Source organism: Silurus aristotelis (genome assembly GCF_946808225.1).
Source record: "Silurus aristotelis genome assembly, chromosome: 26".
NCBI lineage: Eukaryota > Metazoa > Chordata > Actinopteri > Siluriformes > Siluridae > Silurus > Silurus aristotelis.
This window is the reverse complement of record NC_139599.1, coordinates 13,754,596-13,768,365: the sequence shown is the minus strand read 5'-3', so window position 1 is coordinate 13,768,365 and position 13,770 is coordinate 13,754,596. Positions and strand designations below refer to the sequence as shown.

The window sequence follows — 13,770 nt, the reverse complement described above, 5'->3', positions numbered from 1 at the left end:
ATTGTGGGATCCTTTGAATACGCTTATTTTCCCCAATGCAGAATAGCATATGCAAGTTGTTTTACACATTTCTTACAAGTAAAATTGATTCTACATGTAATCCAACGTTAAACACAAGTGAAACATCAGGTAAGGTAATATAGGTGAGATATTTATAGGAACAGTTATTAACCATAAAATACACAAGTAGTATCTGCTGAAATGTTTTTTGGGGGTGTAAACAATGTAGCAGCAGCTAATAAAATTGTCCCTGGATGTTTAACACCTTACAGCTGCCATCCAGGTGACAATACCTTGGTCATGGCAGGAGTTTTTTTAGCTAATGGGTGTGTAAAGAAAAGTCTACCACATCAATAACCAAGAAGTACATATGCACATTTATTTTCCTTCCACAAAAAACCCAACAAACGACACCCCAAAAGCAAAACGGACAAAAAGATGGGGAAAACTCTGAGAAATGTGCATGTCTACAACATGCCTTAAACTCCTAGACCTGATTTACAAACATCCTCATTATGCTATATTTGGAACAACCAAGATATTCTTTACAAAAATAAGTATTTGTTTTCCCCAGTATGGTTCTACAAAAATATTAGATTGGCATCTCAATTAATGAGTCCTGACAGTCACCTGTTTTTACAGTTTGCTATTATAATAGATGCCATTCCTAATGGGGCAATTCCCATATTGCTTTTGACTGACTTTGTTAGATCTCATGTCTCTTTGTCATCCTTTTGAAACTAGAATCGGGGGGGGGGGGGGGGGGGGTTATCTCCTAAGAAGTGAAGAAAAGAGTGCAGGGTGGAGTGGGTGGAAAAGAGTGATAGCAGGAGTGATTTGTGATAGAAGAGTATCTGTGAGAGTGAAAGGGAAAGTTTATAGGACTGTGGTGAGACCTGAGATGATGTATGGATTAGAGACAGTGGCATTGAGTAAAAGACAGGAGGTGGAGCTGGAGGTAGCAGAGCTGAAGATGTTGAGGTTTTCTTTGGGAGTGACGACGATGGACAGGATTAGAAATGAGTTTATTAGAGGGACAGCACATGTAGGACGTTTTGGAGACAAGGTGAGGGAGAAGAGATTGAGATGGTTTGGACATGTGCAGAGGAGGGACATGGGGTATATCAGTAGGAGAATGCTGAGGATGGAGCCACCAGTAAGGAGGGAAAGAGGAAGGACAAGGAGGAAGTTTATGGATGTGGTGAAGGAAGACATGCAGGTAGTTGGTTTGAAGGAGGCAGATGTAGAGGACAGGGTGGTATGGAGACAGATGATCCGCTGTGGTGAACCCCAATAGGAGAAGCTGAAAGAAAAAGAAGAAGAAGGAGAAGAAGAAGAAGATCTCCTCCTTCAGGTTATAACAGATGAATTAGAGATATAGTCCAGAAGGAGATCGTTTCTTCACCATGTCCTATTGAAATGGCTGCTTTGAGAACATTCCATGGAAAAAAAGGAAACCTGTCTTCTAAATATTGCATTACTAATAAGGTCAAAATGAAGCTTATGTAAAACTTCATCTCTTCTGTCCTGCCATGCTTTATTTTGCCAAATATATTTTCAGACATTGATCTTTTACATCCTTCTGTGGTGCTGAGGATGAATCGGTTTGTTGGGATACTGATCAGAAGGTTGTGGGATTCAAGCCCTGGTATCACCAATCTGCCACTCTTGGGCCTACGAGCAAGGTCTTTTAACCCCCTGTACTCCAGGGGAGCTGTATCATGGCAAAACCTGTGCTCTCATCCGAGCTTCCTAATGTCACTGGGATATGCGAAGAAAATTTCACTGAAATGTAATGTACATTCTTCTTCTTTCGGCTTTTCACCAAAGCGGATCACCCGTCTCCATACCCCCCATGTCCTCTACATCTGCCTTTTTCAAACCAACTACCTTCACCACATCCATAAACCTTCTCCTTGTCCTTCCTCCTTTCCACCTTCCTGGCATCTCCATCCTCAGCATTCTCCTAAAAATGAAATGTAATGAACATATGACAAGTAAAAGCTGATTTTCTTTCTCTTTTTTTGCACATTTATATGTTTCACTGTTTTGTTTTGTTTTCTTATACCCCTTGCATTGTTATGTATGTTTTTGTTGTAAATATATAGATGTAATATATTGATATATAAAGATTTTGAAATGTAAAAAAAAAGACTGGGGATTTCCTCTTGACTCGACTAAGATGGCCTCGTCACGTGACCAGTCGTAACTCAAAAAGAGGTGGGGCTTAAAGACGGAAACAAAAATATTGCAGGTCGATCTGGTTTCGTCGGATTCACTGTGCGGCTCTCCCAAGTCTGATCTGGAAGCAGGAGGGACAAAGAGACAGCACGTTTCTCTGGTTTCTCTGTTTCGGAAACAAAAAAAAGAAAATCTTTTGGTAGACCCTTAACAAAAGGTGAGCGAATCGTGGTGAGATATATCTCATGCAGGATGCATCTCGGGTAGGAAGTCTGGCTGGTGGGTTTTAATCCCATTATATCTACGTAGGATGGAAGATAATCCACAGTGTCTTGAGCTACAGAGACATATTAAGGGAGATTTGGGGGGGGGGGGGTATTTAGGACACATGAAGTGTCTCATGAAGATGATGATCACTTAAAATAATTTGCCCCAAGTTGAGCCACAGCCTTGATTTTTTTTTTTTTTTTTTTGCTGCAATGATGCATGTAGTCATTTGTAGTCACGTGTAGTGATTTGGCTGGACTATTTAGTAATCAAGTCACCATGCGTGTTTTACACGTGAACTTTTAATACTGCATGACGTGGCGAGTGATCTACGTGTGTGTTTGACATCTGACTGAACGTGATGTGTGTCTCCTCTGTTTGATCTTCTGTCCATGTTTGGTTTCTAGCATTACTCTCAACATTGCTCCATTATAATTTTTTCTTCTTTTTGTGTTTTTATAAACCAGAGATGTGCAATGACAACCTTTAATAAAGCCGGGGAAACCCAACCATGTAAGTATAAGCCAGGATACAGACCAGAGATGCGACCCAATGAAAGTACTTAAGTAGATTTTTCTTTTATTAGTATTTTACTTCACTGTTTATTTTTCAGACAACTTTTTACGAGCACTCATTACACGAACATCTATTCTTTCTACTTCTTACATTTTCAAACCAGGTTCATTACTTTAGTTTGAATCTCCTTGGTGACATGATCAATATCTTTTCTTTTTATTGCACGCCATTTTTCACCCATCACCCGTCGTTGCACAGCTTTTCCGATCGACCACTGGTGTATCGTTTCCTGGCTCACACTCACACCACAGATGTAGATTAGGCTATGAACTTAATGAGCGAGGCAGAAGGCGACAAGAAGTATAAGCCTGACGTGGATGAGACAGGGGAAGTCAGTGATTTAGACATGAATGAGAACAGAAACATTCCTGATCATCATCTTTTCTCTGCTTGTGTTCTATATGGTGGATGTTCAGCATTTATACATTCATTCGATAACAAAATTTGAAATTCTTTTGTATGATATATTATAATGTGAGGACCAGTTACCTGTGTGACATTAAAACAGGTAGTAGTAATGGCTACATTTTGCTTAATTACATGTTAGAGATCAGACTTCTTTACTTTATCTTGAATGAAAAAGTGTAGTCAGTACTTCAACTTTTACCAGAGTCTTTTAAAACAAGTACCTGTACTTCTACTTGCATGAATAATGTGTACTTTTGCAATCTCTTACAGACCCAAATCTGATCTATCTGAATTAAACAATTTTAATCATATAGAAAAGGATTTGAATGAATGAGCATGTGCCTTTTTTTTGTTGTTTTTATAGCCAACATCATCATTCAACTCTCTCACGTGCAAATTCACTAAACAAATCTGTGGACCTTTCTAGATGGTGCAAAACTGTTAGTGGTCAAAACAGGAACTGCTACATAATAATGGAGGTCCATTGGGGTGACAGTAACGCTGCCCCTAAGATCTCGATCCTTTATGGAAAAAGGAGCAGAGGACTGAGATAATCGGATTGAAATTTTAAATGTTTTTGTGCAGGAAAAAAGTGTCAAGTCAAGTCAAGTTTATTTGTATAGCGCTTTTCACAACAGACATTGTCTCAAAGCAGCTTTACAGAAAACAACAGTGAAGGTGAATGGTGTGCGTTTGTCCCTGATGAGCAGCCGTGGCGACAGTGGCAAGGAAAAACTCCCTTAGATGATATGAGGAAGAAACCTTGAGAGGAACCAGACTCAAAGGGGAACCCATCCTCATATGGGTGACATCAAGAGTTTGGTCATAAATCTTTCAACAATACAGAACAATTTGTGATCATCGAGTGTCCATTGTATTTCATGTGATCCATTTTGGAACTTTAGAGAAAGAGATATCAATGAGACAATAATGTCTGAATCAGGAATACGTATGTCCTATGGTGACCTTTCTTTTTGAAATTAGTTTTTGTATATGCATGCCACAGAGGAACAGACACCATTGGACGAATATCAATGTAAAATCACCGACAGGCTGGTGGACTAGACTGTGAATAATTGTATTATTTTGTATGCTTTCAATTTCACAATAAATCACAAGATTGTAGTCTATAGATAAAGTGCTATGGTTCTTGTTTGTGTTTTCTGCATAGTGGCCATAAACAGCGAATTGAACGTTCCTGTGGCCTCATCCACAGCCGGGATGTCCGATCGGCTCCAGGACAGCAGGGGGATGGATTATAGGGACTGGGTTCGGCGCAGCTATCTAGAGCTGGTTACCTCGAACCATCACTCTGTGCAGGCTCTGTCCTGGAGGAAGCTCTACCTGAGCAGGGCCAAGCTCAAAGCGTCCAGCCGGACATCAGCGTTGCTTTCTGGTTTCGCCATGGTCAGTGAAAACGCTCCGATTTGGATATCTAAAGCTAGTGCGAGTGGTCAATGGAAAATCTTTCATCAGCTAGTTTCTTGTTAATGCATTAGCAATGCAGTCAATAGGTCCAGCTAAATTCAGTTGTATACACTGTTGTGAGTATTTTGTTCACAATGTTTCCTTCCTGCATGTTGAAAAACGAATGAAAATTCTTGCTTTAGTTGTGAGAATAAAACTGTCTTTTACAACACTATGAAAACAAGGAAGTCATTTATCTCCATGATTGCGTATCACATTGAGTGCATGACTACACTCATTGTGAAAGCTTTAACTGAAATCTTCTGTACCCTCCTGGCAGGTAGCCATGGTTGAGGTACAGCTGGAGGTGCAGTATAACTACCCACGTGCTCTGCTGGTGGGCTTTAGCGTGTGCACCACTGTGCTGGTGGCTGTTCACCTGTTCGCCCTGCTCATCAGCACGTGTATCCTGCCCAACGTGGAGGCGGTGAGCAACATCCACAACTTGAACTCGGTATGCGAGTCGCCACACGAGCGCATGCACTACTACATCGAGCTGGCCTGGGGCTTTTCTACGGCTCTCGGCATTTTGCTCTTCCTCGCCGAGGTTGTGCTGCTTTGCTGGATCAAGTTCCTGCCAGTGGACTCGGGGACGCTTCCCAAACCGGGGGCGGAAGGAGGTCCGGTGTCAACGGTGCCTGTTTCTGAGCCTGGTCACAGCGGTTTTCAGGCGGCACTCGCCTCCACTATCATCATGGTGCCCGTGGGGCTCATTTTCGTCATATTTACTGTGCACTTCTATCGATCCCTGGTGCGGCACAAGACCAAGCGGCACGACCAGGAAATAGAGGAGCTGCACAAGATCAAGGTGCAGCTTGACGGCCATGAGCGCGGCCTGCAAGCCGTGTGATCTTTAGGGATGGTTTTTGTTTTTGTTTTTGCTTTTTGCTTGGTTGTTTGCAGCACCATATCTTTACACCTATATGCACCTTTAACTTTGCTTGCTGGTTAATTCTTTTAATGCATCTTTTTAAAGCAAGTGCACAGAGTCTGTGTTGCGTGTTTACAGAATTGCCGCAAGGGCTATTTTTTCCTGCTTGTTTGGATTCTAGCAGTTTCTATTGCAATGGCTTTATAGGAATTTATATATTTTCCTTTGGTTTCTCTTTTGGGTGTTTTTTTTTACAGGGGTGGACATATTTTTTATTTAATTACTTATCCCACCAGGCATGTAAAAGCTCAGATTGTGCTTGTAAAGATAATTGTCCAGACTGAAAAGTGGTATCTAACATAATGGCAAACTTGCAAGTTAAGCGCATTAATACGAACTAAGAAAAACAAACGAGTTTAATAAGTACATTATCTTTACCTCCTCAGCAAGTGGTTGGTTAAGGCTTTTGATAAATCTGAAAGATGTTTATTTTTATCTTTTATCCCATGCCAATCTAAACATGTAAACTGCTGATCCTGGGCTACTAATTTGTCCACCCCTACTGACCCTAGAATACATATGGCTACAAATAGCGCAGTTGTTGTTAATACAGTAACAAAGTCATGTGCGCTCACTGCAAAATGTCAGATTTGCAACAATGATAAATAGCGCGTCATCTGAGCTTCCATATTTTTCTTTTTTTTTTTGTGAACGATGTAGTGTTATGTAATGTTTATCCATAAGAGTCGAGACACTTCACCTTTACAACCTGTGAATGTTACAGTCCATGTTTGTCTTTTGAATAACCTAAAGGACCATTTAATAAAGTCTTAGACAGTTACAACTATGAAAAATACTCTGCATATTTCAGTATTTATAAGCAGCCTGTTTTGAAGCACAAACCAGAACCTTTGTCTAGCAGAGTGATTGGTTGTGTAGGGTGTGTGGTTGTGTGTCAGTTTTCATTACAGGTGGTTTACATTAGGTAATGGCTGAGCATTTGTTCCCGGCGTCATTTATTATTTGTCCCATATTAAACTGGCGCTATTACCTTAGAGACTTAAGTTGACTGGAAAAAAAAAAACAGGCTAATCTTCATCCAACAAGCTCAAGATGTCTCCTTTAAACTCTTGAATGCTGTTTATGTAACAGGATGATATAAGGACAACATTCCAAAACTTTTTGACCAACAACTGCCTGCCTTATCTCTCATACAAGACATGAAAGTGCACTTGTAGTGTAATGGACACAGAGTAGTGGGATTCTGAATCTTATTTCTTATAAAATATCTATATACATTACATAAAGCTGTGTTACAGGAAATCTGTGTACTGTTAAGTTGTCCGTATTTATCAATGCGCAAATGAATATGTATGTACTATATCCATTGCTATTAAAACACTTGGTTTCGAAAAGGAACCCTTGACCAAAATTAACATAGTCACAAATGAAGCACTTCACTTTGTGTGGCCAAAGGGTTTTTTTGTTGTTGTTGTTGTTGTTTTAAATCATTTTCTGTTTCAATGTGTCACATAATTTGTGATAATGATGATAATGGATGTCCTGTCAAAATGGTTACATACTCTTCTTGTGCACAATCTATAACAAAGAGACTAAGACATTGCTGGTCTGTTTTACATTCGGTCAGCCAACTTGTATGTTAATTTATGTCAAATAAACACCTTATTTTGTTTACTTTCTGTTGATGCATTTATATGCTAAATGATTACATTTTTTATGAAGCATATTTCCTGTTTTTTTGGTACACTGATCAGGGAAGCAAGCATCACTGATTATCTAAATGCAATGGCAAATATCCAGGGATGGGATGTATAAGAAGCAATTGAATAGGGAGTTTTTGAAGTAGATATGTTGGAAGCAGGAAAAATGGGCAAACATCTGACTTTGACAAAAGCCAATTTGGATGAAGGGGCCAGAGCAACTTCAAAATGGCAGGTCTTGTGGGGTGCCCCTAGTGCAGTGGATAGTACCTACTAAAGGTGGTTCAAGGAAGGATATACGGTGAACTGGCAACAATCATGGTTATCCAAGGCTCAATACTGTAGATGGAAAGAGAAAGCTAAACTGTCTGTACCACTCAATTCTGTCTCTGATAGAAATCAGAACACACAGTGCTTTACAGCTTTCTGCGTAGTATAGACCAGATAAAATATTCATTCTGAAACCTTGTTCATAGCCGAAAGCACAATTGGCATTTAAGAATCAAAACTGGACCCATGGAGAAATGGAAGAAGATGGCCTGATCTGGTTAATTCTTTTCCGTTTTTCTTTTATTTAATCATGTGGATAACTGGGTGTATGTGCATCCAATAGAACCAGTGTAAAATATTTTGCTAGACACCCTTGGATCCTGGCATTCATTAAGATGTTCCTTTGACACCTACCAGCTACTTAAACATGGTTTCTGACCAAGTTCACCCCAATGATATTCCTCTGGCAGTGCCCTTTTTTACTTGGATGCATGTGTTGACTTTGACTTCAAATTTCCTAGATCTCAATCCGAGTTAACATCTGTAAGATTGTAAAACTAACAAGTTTAATCCATAGAAAGCCCATTTCACATCTTACAGGACTTAAAGTATCTACTACCCTCTTGGTGACAAATACCACAGGACACCTTCAAAGGTCTTTTGCAGCACGGTGTTATACAGAGAGTTATGTCTGGTCAGTGTATAATATATTACATTGAATTATCATAGACACCAAGTCTAAAAATGATGAGCCACGTGGGCATATTTTTTTTTTTTGCTCGGTCATCAGTGTATGCAAAGTGAGAAGTAACAGCTGAGCCTGGCACTGAGACAGCTGGCATGGTGAAAGCGCAGTCACTCTGTATGCATGAAAACACCGTCTCCTTGGAGACTGAATCAAGTTTGCCTTCATTTTCAGTTTAAAGTGGTTGCATTCACATTATGGATAAAGTGCCTTAGATCTCATCCTGATTTTAAATCGAAACATGGCTGGTTTATGCAAGATGTGCATTTGAATATTTCAGGAGCTGCAGAGGATATTTACATGCAGCAGTCTCGAATTTTCCACAGAAAAAAAGAACCAGTGATCAGCTGTTCTGTTTTGTGGGTAGAAAAAAGAGAGGTCAGAGGAGAATAGCTAGCCAATTAAAAAATTGAGTATTAATAGTATCAGTCATAATGAAAACTAATATTATAAATATTACTATTAATAATGTCCATTAAAAATAAATTATAATACTTGACTTTGAGAATGAGTAAAATCTCCAAACTGTTTTCTTTACTCATTTCAATTACTGCCAGTAATTAGTAACTAATCATAGTCAGGTGAAGCCTAATGAATGTTACTAATGCATGAGCAGTTTAGGATTGATGTTTCTTCTTTAAAAGGAATCATGCAAGATCAACTTCTAGTGCAATTATTGATGGGTATGTCTGAGTTGCTACAATAGTCTAACAGGTAATCTTGATAACTTTTCTAATTATGTTTTTACAATTATTTTTCTGTTCCTTAATCTGGAGATGATAGTAACCTGTCTTCCTGACCATGTCTGCATTTGCATGTTCAACAAATCTGGTTCTGCACTTTAGTTCTTGATTTGCATGCCTCCCAAAAACAGTGCTGCAGCTATGATGAGCAAAGAAACATGGCTGACTTGGTATTGGTACCTTGGGGTATCTCTGACCATTGTCTGATTGCAGTTAATCTTCTCTCTGAGCTGTAGTTATGGTTAAAAAAAATTTTTTTTGTTATTTATTTCTTTATTTTTTGCTGCAACTTTTTTTTTTTTTTTTTTTTTTTTTTTGTGCATTCCAGATTCTACAAATAGATTCTCTCAGGGGGCTCTTGCCATGGACCTCGGGACTTGCCGGGCCATGAATCTGGGAACAGCTATATTTAGGTTTGCTGAGTGAACCTTCAACTTGGATTACTGTCCGTTTTTGATCTCCACATCCCTCTAGCTTGCATCTCAAATGTATTTTTCACTCCTCTGTACCAAAGTGCAAAGTTTTTATTGCTGTCTTGGTTAACAGCTTCAGACTAATTGGTATTTAATTTGTTTTTAACTAAAGATTAATCTTATTTTTGCCACATTACAAGGTTAATCTTTATAGCTTTTTTTTTTTTTTTTTTCTTTTCTTTTCTCCCACCAGTATACTTCAGTCCAGTATAACTACATTGTCTTGAAATGATGCTCATTCTTCCATCAGACCTGTACAGAGATTCTTCTTTTGATTCTAATTTATTTTGGATACAATTTGTTGGGGCTTAATATTTTGATTAAATTAAATATACCACCTTCCTAGTAGTTTGTCTTCTGCAACATACAGGCTTGTTTAACCCCAGACTGGTAATTGGGGGGGGGGGGGGGCTTGTTGCAGTTCTTACTATACAATCCTGCATGGTTTGTAATTGAAGATGATTCAATTAGAGGCTTTTGATTAATTTTTACATTGGTTTTGCCACAGTTGCTTCAGCACAGGAATGAATTCATAAATGCATCTTAGTACTATACATACTAAATGCAACGTTTCCTTTGTTTGTTGGTCAGGTTATGTTGAGCATTGTTTCTGAAATATTGTATTGCTCTGTAATTTGTAAAGTTGAAGTGCTAATGTATAAAACCTACAATTCTGTTCATTCACTCTGGATTAATCCAATTTTGGTATATGTAACTCCTTTTTATTAAAGGTTTTCATCCATAACAGCTTCAATGTAGTGCAAAATATAGTGGTCATACTGGTCAACTCTTGTTTTGCTAAATTTCAAACGCTTGTGATTTTATAAATACAGTTTTACCAATTAATTGCAAACGAGATGTAAATAGTATCTCCATACTTGAGGCTATTTTACTTTGAAACGTTGTACTTCATAAAATAAAATAAAAACACAAAATAAAAAGCATAAAGCATTTTTTTTTCCCTTTTTTCTCAAAGCACTTTAATGCAAAATACATCTGCACATTTCAATTGTAATTAAAAGTAAATTTAAAGCTTATGATGGCAGGATGGTCCATAATGCTTTAACAAGTAAAGCGAAGAAGTGTTTTTTTGAGTCGACTCCCAAATGTGTGTGGTGAGTGTCTTATTGGATTTGATCAATTTTGGTTGTCATATGGAAAGAGATCTTGATAATCACAAAATACAGTGCAGGGATGTGTACTTTTTTTTTTTTTTTTTTTTTTTAAACCAGTACACACTTTCAAATTCTGAAAAAGATCATTTAAAGGTATAATCATTAAACAATTTCAGACATAATGACGTGTTAATTATCAGAAACTTTATCAATAAAATGGGTAATTTGAGCCATTTGGCAAGTTGAGTCAAATTATCTGATTAAAAAATTGGTCACTTTCCCAGCATGTGTGGTCCTATGAGCAGTTTGGTCTACACCTCTGGAGAATAGATCTTAATTAAGTGTTGTAGTTCAGAGGGGTAGCCTGTTAGTGGACACCTGCGGTTAGTCTTCACGTATGTATAAATGCAGGGATAACAGAACACGTAGCCTGAGGTAGCCAGGGCTGTGTCATTAATGCGCACTTTCCTGCAAAGTGGGCAAACTTTGCTGTGCGTCAGGGCATCATCCTGGTCCTCCAGGTGAAGTGGGGGTGGAGGGGTAGGAAGAGAAGTGAGCGACTTTACAGTGGTCTGGTTCTCTGATGAGTACCACCAATCCAAAAACTGCAGGAAAAACACTCCCATAGAGAGACTGGTGGAGACGGAGACAGCTACACTGCCAACCACTGTGGAAAAGACACTTTGTATTCGTGCTCCTAAGCTGTGGAAGGAAAAATATAGTTTCTGGTGATTCAGTTCATCATACAAAAAAAATCTATTTAAGGTGCAGTTTGTAATTTTACATAATATTTTTAACTTCATAATCTTCATTGTTTCACAGAATGCTGAGGAAAGATGCGCTTTGCTGTTTTGCATACTTTAATTGTTGAGGGTTTATATTTTTATGGGCCAGAAATGAGCTACACAGCTAGCAAAACTGTTTAGCTCCACCCCTTTTCATTAAAAACCAACTCATGGGACAAGCAACAAGTCAACAATGTGTTTAGGTATGACTCGAGGATGCTAATGATGCGCATTATTTTAACTATATCAAGCATAAGACAGACAATTGTAAGAAAAGTCAATGCTTCAGATGTTTAAGCTCACCTTTGACTGGAGCTCAGTGCTCTTCCCGCTGGCTTGAGATCCAAATTGCGAATGTCCTGAGCCGTCAGATGGGACAATTTGACTCCTGCCAGCCACAGCAGGGGCGAATGAGTGCGTGCATTGCCAAAAATGTACAGCATTTGATGGCAAAAACTCCAGCCGTCCCATGCCATACAAACATAAGGATAAGCAGCCAAGAAAGCTCTGTACATCTTCTGAGCAAGTGACTGGGGCATCCGTATCGAGAAGTCGTCCTCGTCTCTCTGATAAGCCAGCACCTTCTCCAGTTTGGTTCGGAGGTAAGGCAAGAGCACTAGAAGAAGCAGAGAGCGCAGATGGCGTTTGCGCCCAAGGCCTTGATGCGCACGTCTGCTGTCGTCCGAGCCCACCCGCTTTAACCCATAGAAGTTCTCGGAAAAGGAGGCGCTGGTGCGTAGCAGGAAGTGATGTTGCAGCAGTAGGTCAAGGATGGCGTAAAGCTCATCGAATTTTCTCCACAGGACTCCATAACGAGCAGGATTGGATTCAGCCAGGATCTTTGGAGGCGTCGTGAACAATAAGAACTGGTTAATGTGTTCATGTCAGACAGGACAACGTTCAGTTTATATTAAACCGAAAGATTCAACCAATAAATTTTAGTGACTTATGAACTTGCTTTTACATTTTAACACTGACATTCTCAAACTTCTCACTGCCATGGATTCCTGTCAGAGCAAAAAAAAAAAAAGCCGATAATGAAACAAAAGTCCAATTTTAGTGAGTGTTCATCCATTTTAGTCTAATATTCTTAGTGCCGGTCCCAAGCCCGGGTAAATGGGGAGGGTTGCTGTAACCCATCCACCATAAGGTTCTGAGGTCCTACATGTTACACATACTTGGAGGCGGTAAAGAATAGTTATTTGAGTTACTACAAGCCGGCCCTTTCTCCTCTGACTGGTGTTTCTGCCCACAAAACTGCTAATCAGTTTGGTTTTTTTGTTTTTTCGCACCACTTTGCATGACTCCAGACACTCTAGTGTGTAAAAATTTCACTTCAAGAGTTTTAAGAAGAGGTAGGTCTTCATACGCCGTTTGACTCAGCTGGTCGGAAATCTAGGGAAAGTTCATTCCACCTCGGTGCAAAAACAGAAAGGTGGGACCAGTCGAGCAGTGCTAGAAGATCTGATTTGAGTATCACATTCCACATTTAGTCCCAATTTGTGGTGGTGTGCTTGTGGACATTTGTGTTCATCAGCCACAAGGGTGTTAGTAAAGTGATGTGGCTGAGGTGAGGAGGCCTGGGGTGCAGTCAGCAATGCAATTCATCCTAAAGGTGATCAGATCTCTATAGCAGGACATTTAAGATCTTTCCCTCCAAACCATGCAAAACATATCTTCATGGGGTTTGCTTTGTGCACAGGGGCATTGCCATACTGAAACAGATTTGTGTCTCCAAGTTCATGTGAATGCAACATTTTATTAGAGGATCCAAAGACGTCCTATACAATTGTGTGCCTCCAACTTTGTGGCAACAGTTTGGAGAAGAATCACATATGGCATGGAAGATCAGGTGTCCCAATACTTTTGTCCTTTCAGTATAAATATAAAATATATATATATATATATATATATATATATATATATATATATATATATATATATATATATATATATAGACATTTGTATAATTACTTACTTTGATTGCGTGTTGAAGTGCAGGTTTCACGGCACTCATTAAAGAGTCCTGAGCTAAAACTTCAAAAATAGAAGGCATGCCTTCTCCTGCTGCTGTGGTCAGATGAGCTCCTCGTTCCGCCATCGTGCTGTGGATTTGACACCCGAATCAAATCAAATACGCTTTAATTA

At 39.2% G+C, this 13,770-nt stretch overlaps 2 protein-coding genes across 3 annotated transcripts; one reads left to right on the top strand and one right to left on the bottom strand.

Moving 5' to 3' along the window:
- The first annotated feature begins 2,212 nt into the window (after positions 1-2,212).
- Positions 2,213-7,465, top strand: orai2 (ORAI calcium release-activated calcium modulator 2). Of its 2 annotated transcripts, none has more exons than XM_083530626.1 (4): positions 2,213-2,398; positions 2,916-2,961; positions 4,604-4,839; positions 5,180-7,465. In XM_083530626.1, the coding sequence occupies exons 2-4, from the start codon at positions 2,925-2,927 to the stop codon at positions 5,747-5,749; spliced, it is 843 nt and encodes a 280-aa protein (XP_083386752.1). In that variant the 5' UTR covers positions 2,213-2,398; positions 2,916-2,924; the 3' UTR covers positions 5,750-7,465. The 2 variants fall into 2 exon arrangements, with proteins under 2 accessions (XP_083386752.1, XP_083386753.1); XM_083530627.1 differs by having other exon boundaries at positions 2,233-2,398; positions 2,916-4,024; positions 4,299-4,839.
- A 3,121-nt stretch (positions 7,466-10,586) lies between these two features.
- Positions 10,587-13,734, bottom strand: pex12 (peroxisomal biogenesis factor 12). The gene is made up of 3 exons (XM_083531968.1): positions 13,601-13,734; positions 11,926-12,461; positions 10,587-11,539 (listed from the first exon to the last, which is right to left on the bottom strand). Exons 1-3 carry the CDS (start codon positions 13,721-13,723, stop codon positions 11,149-11,151), a joined length of 1,050 nt encoding a protein of 349 aa, XP_083388094.1. The 5' UTR covers positions 13,724-13,734; the 3' UTR covers positions 10,587-11,148.
- Between the last annotated feature and the right edge of the window lie 36 nt (positions 13,735-13,770).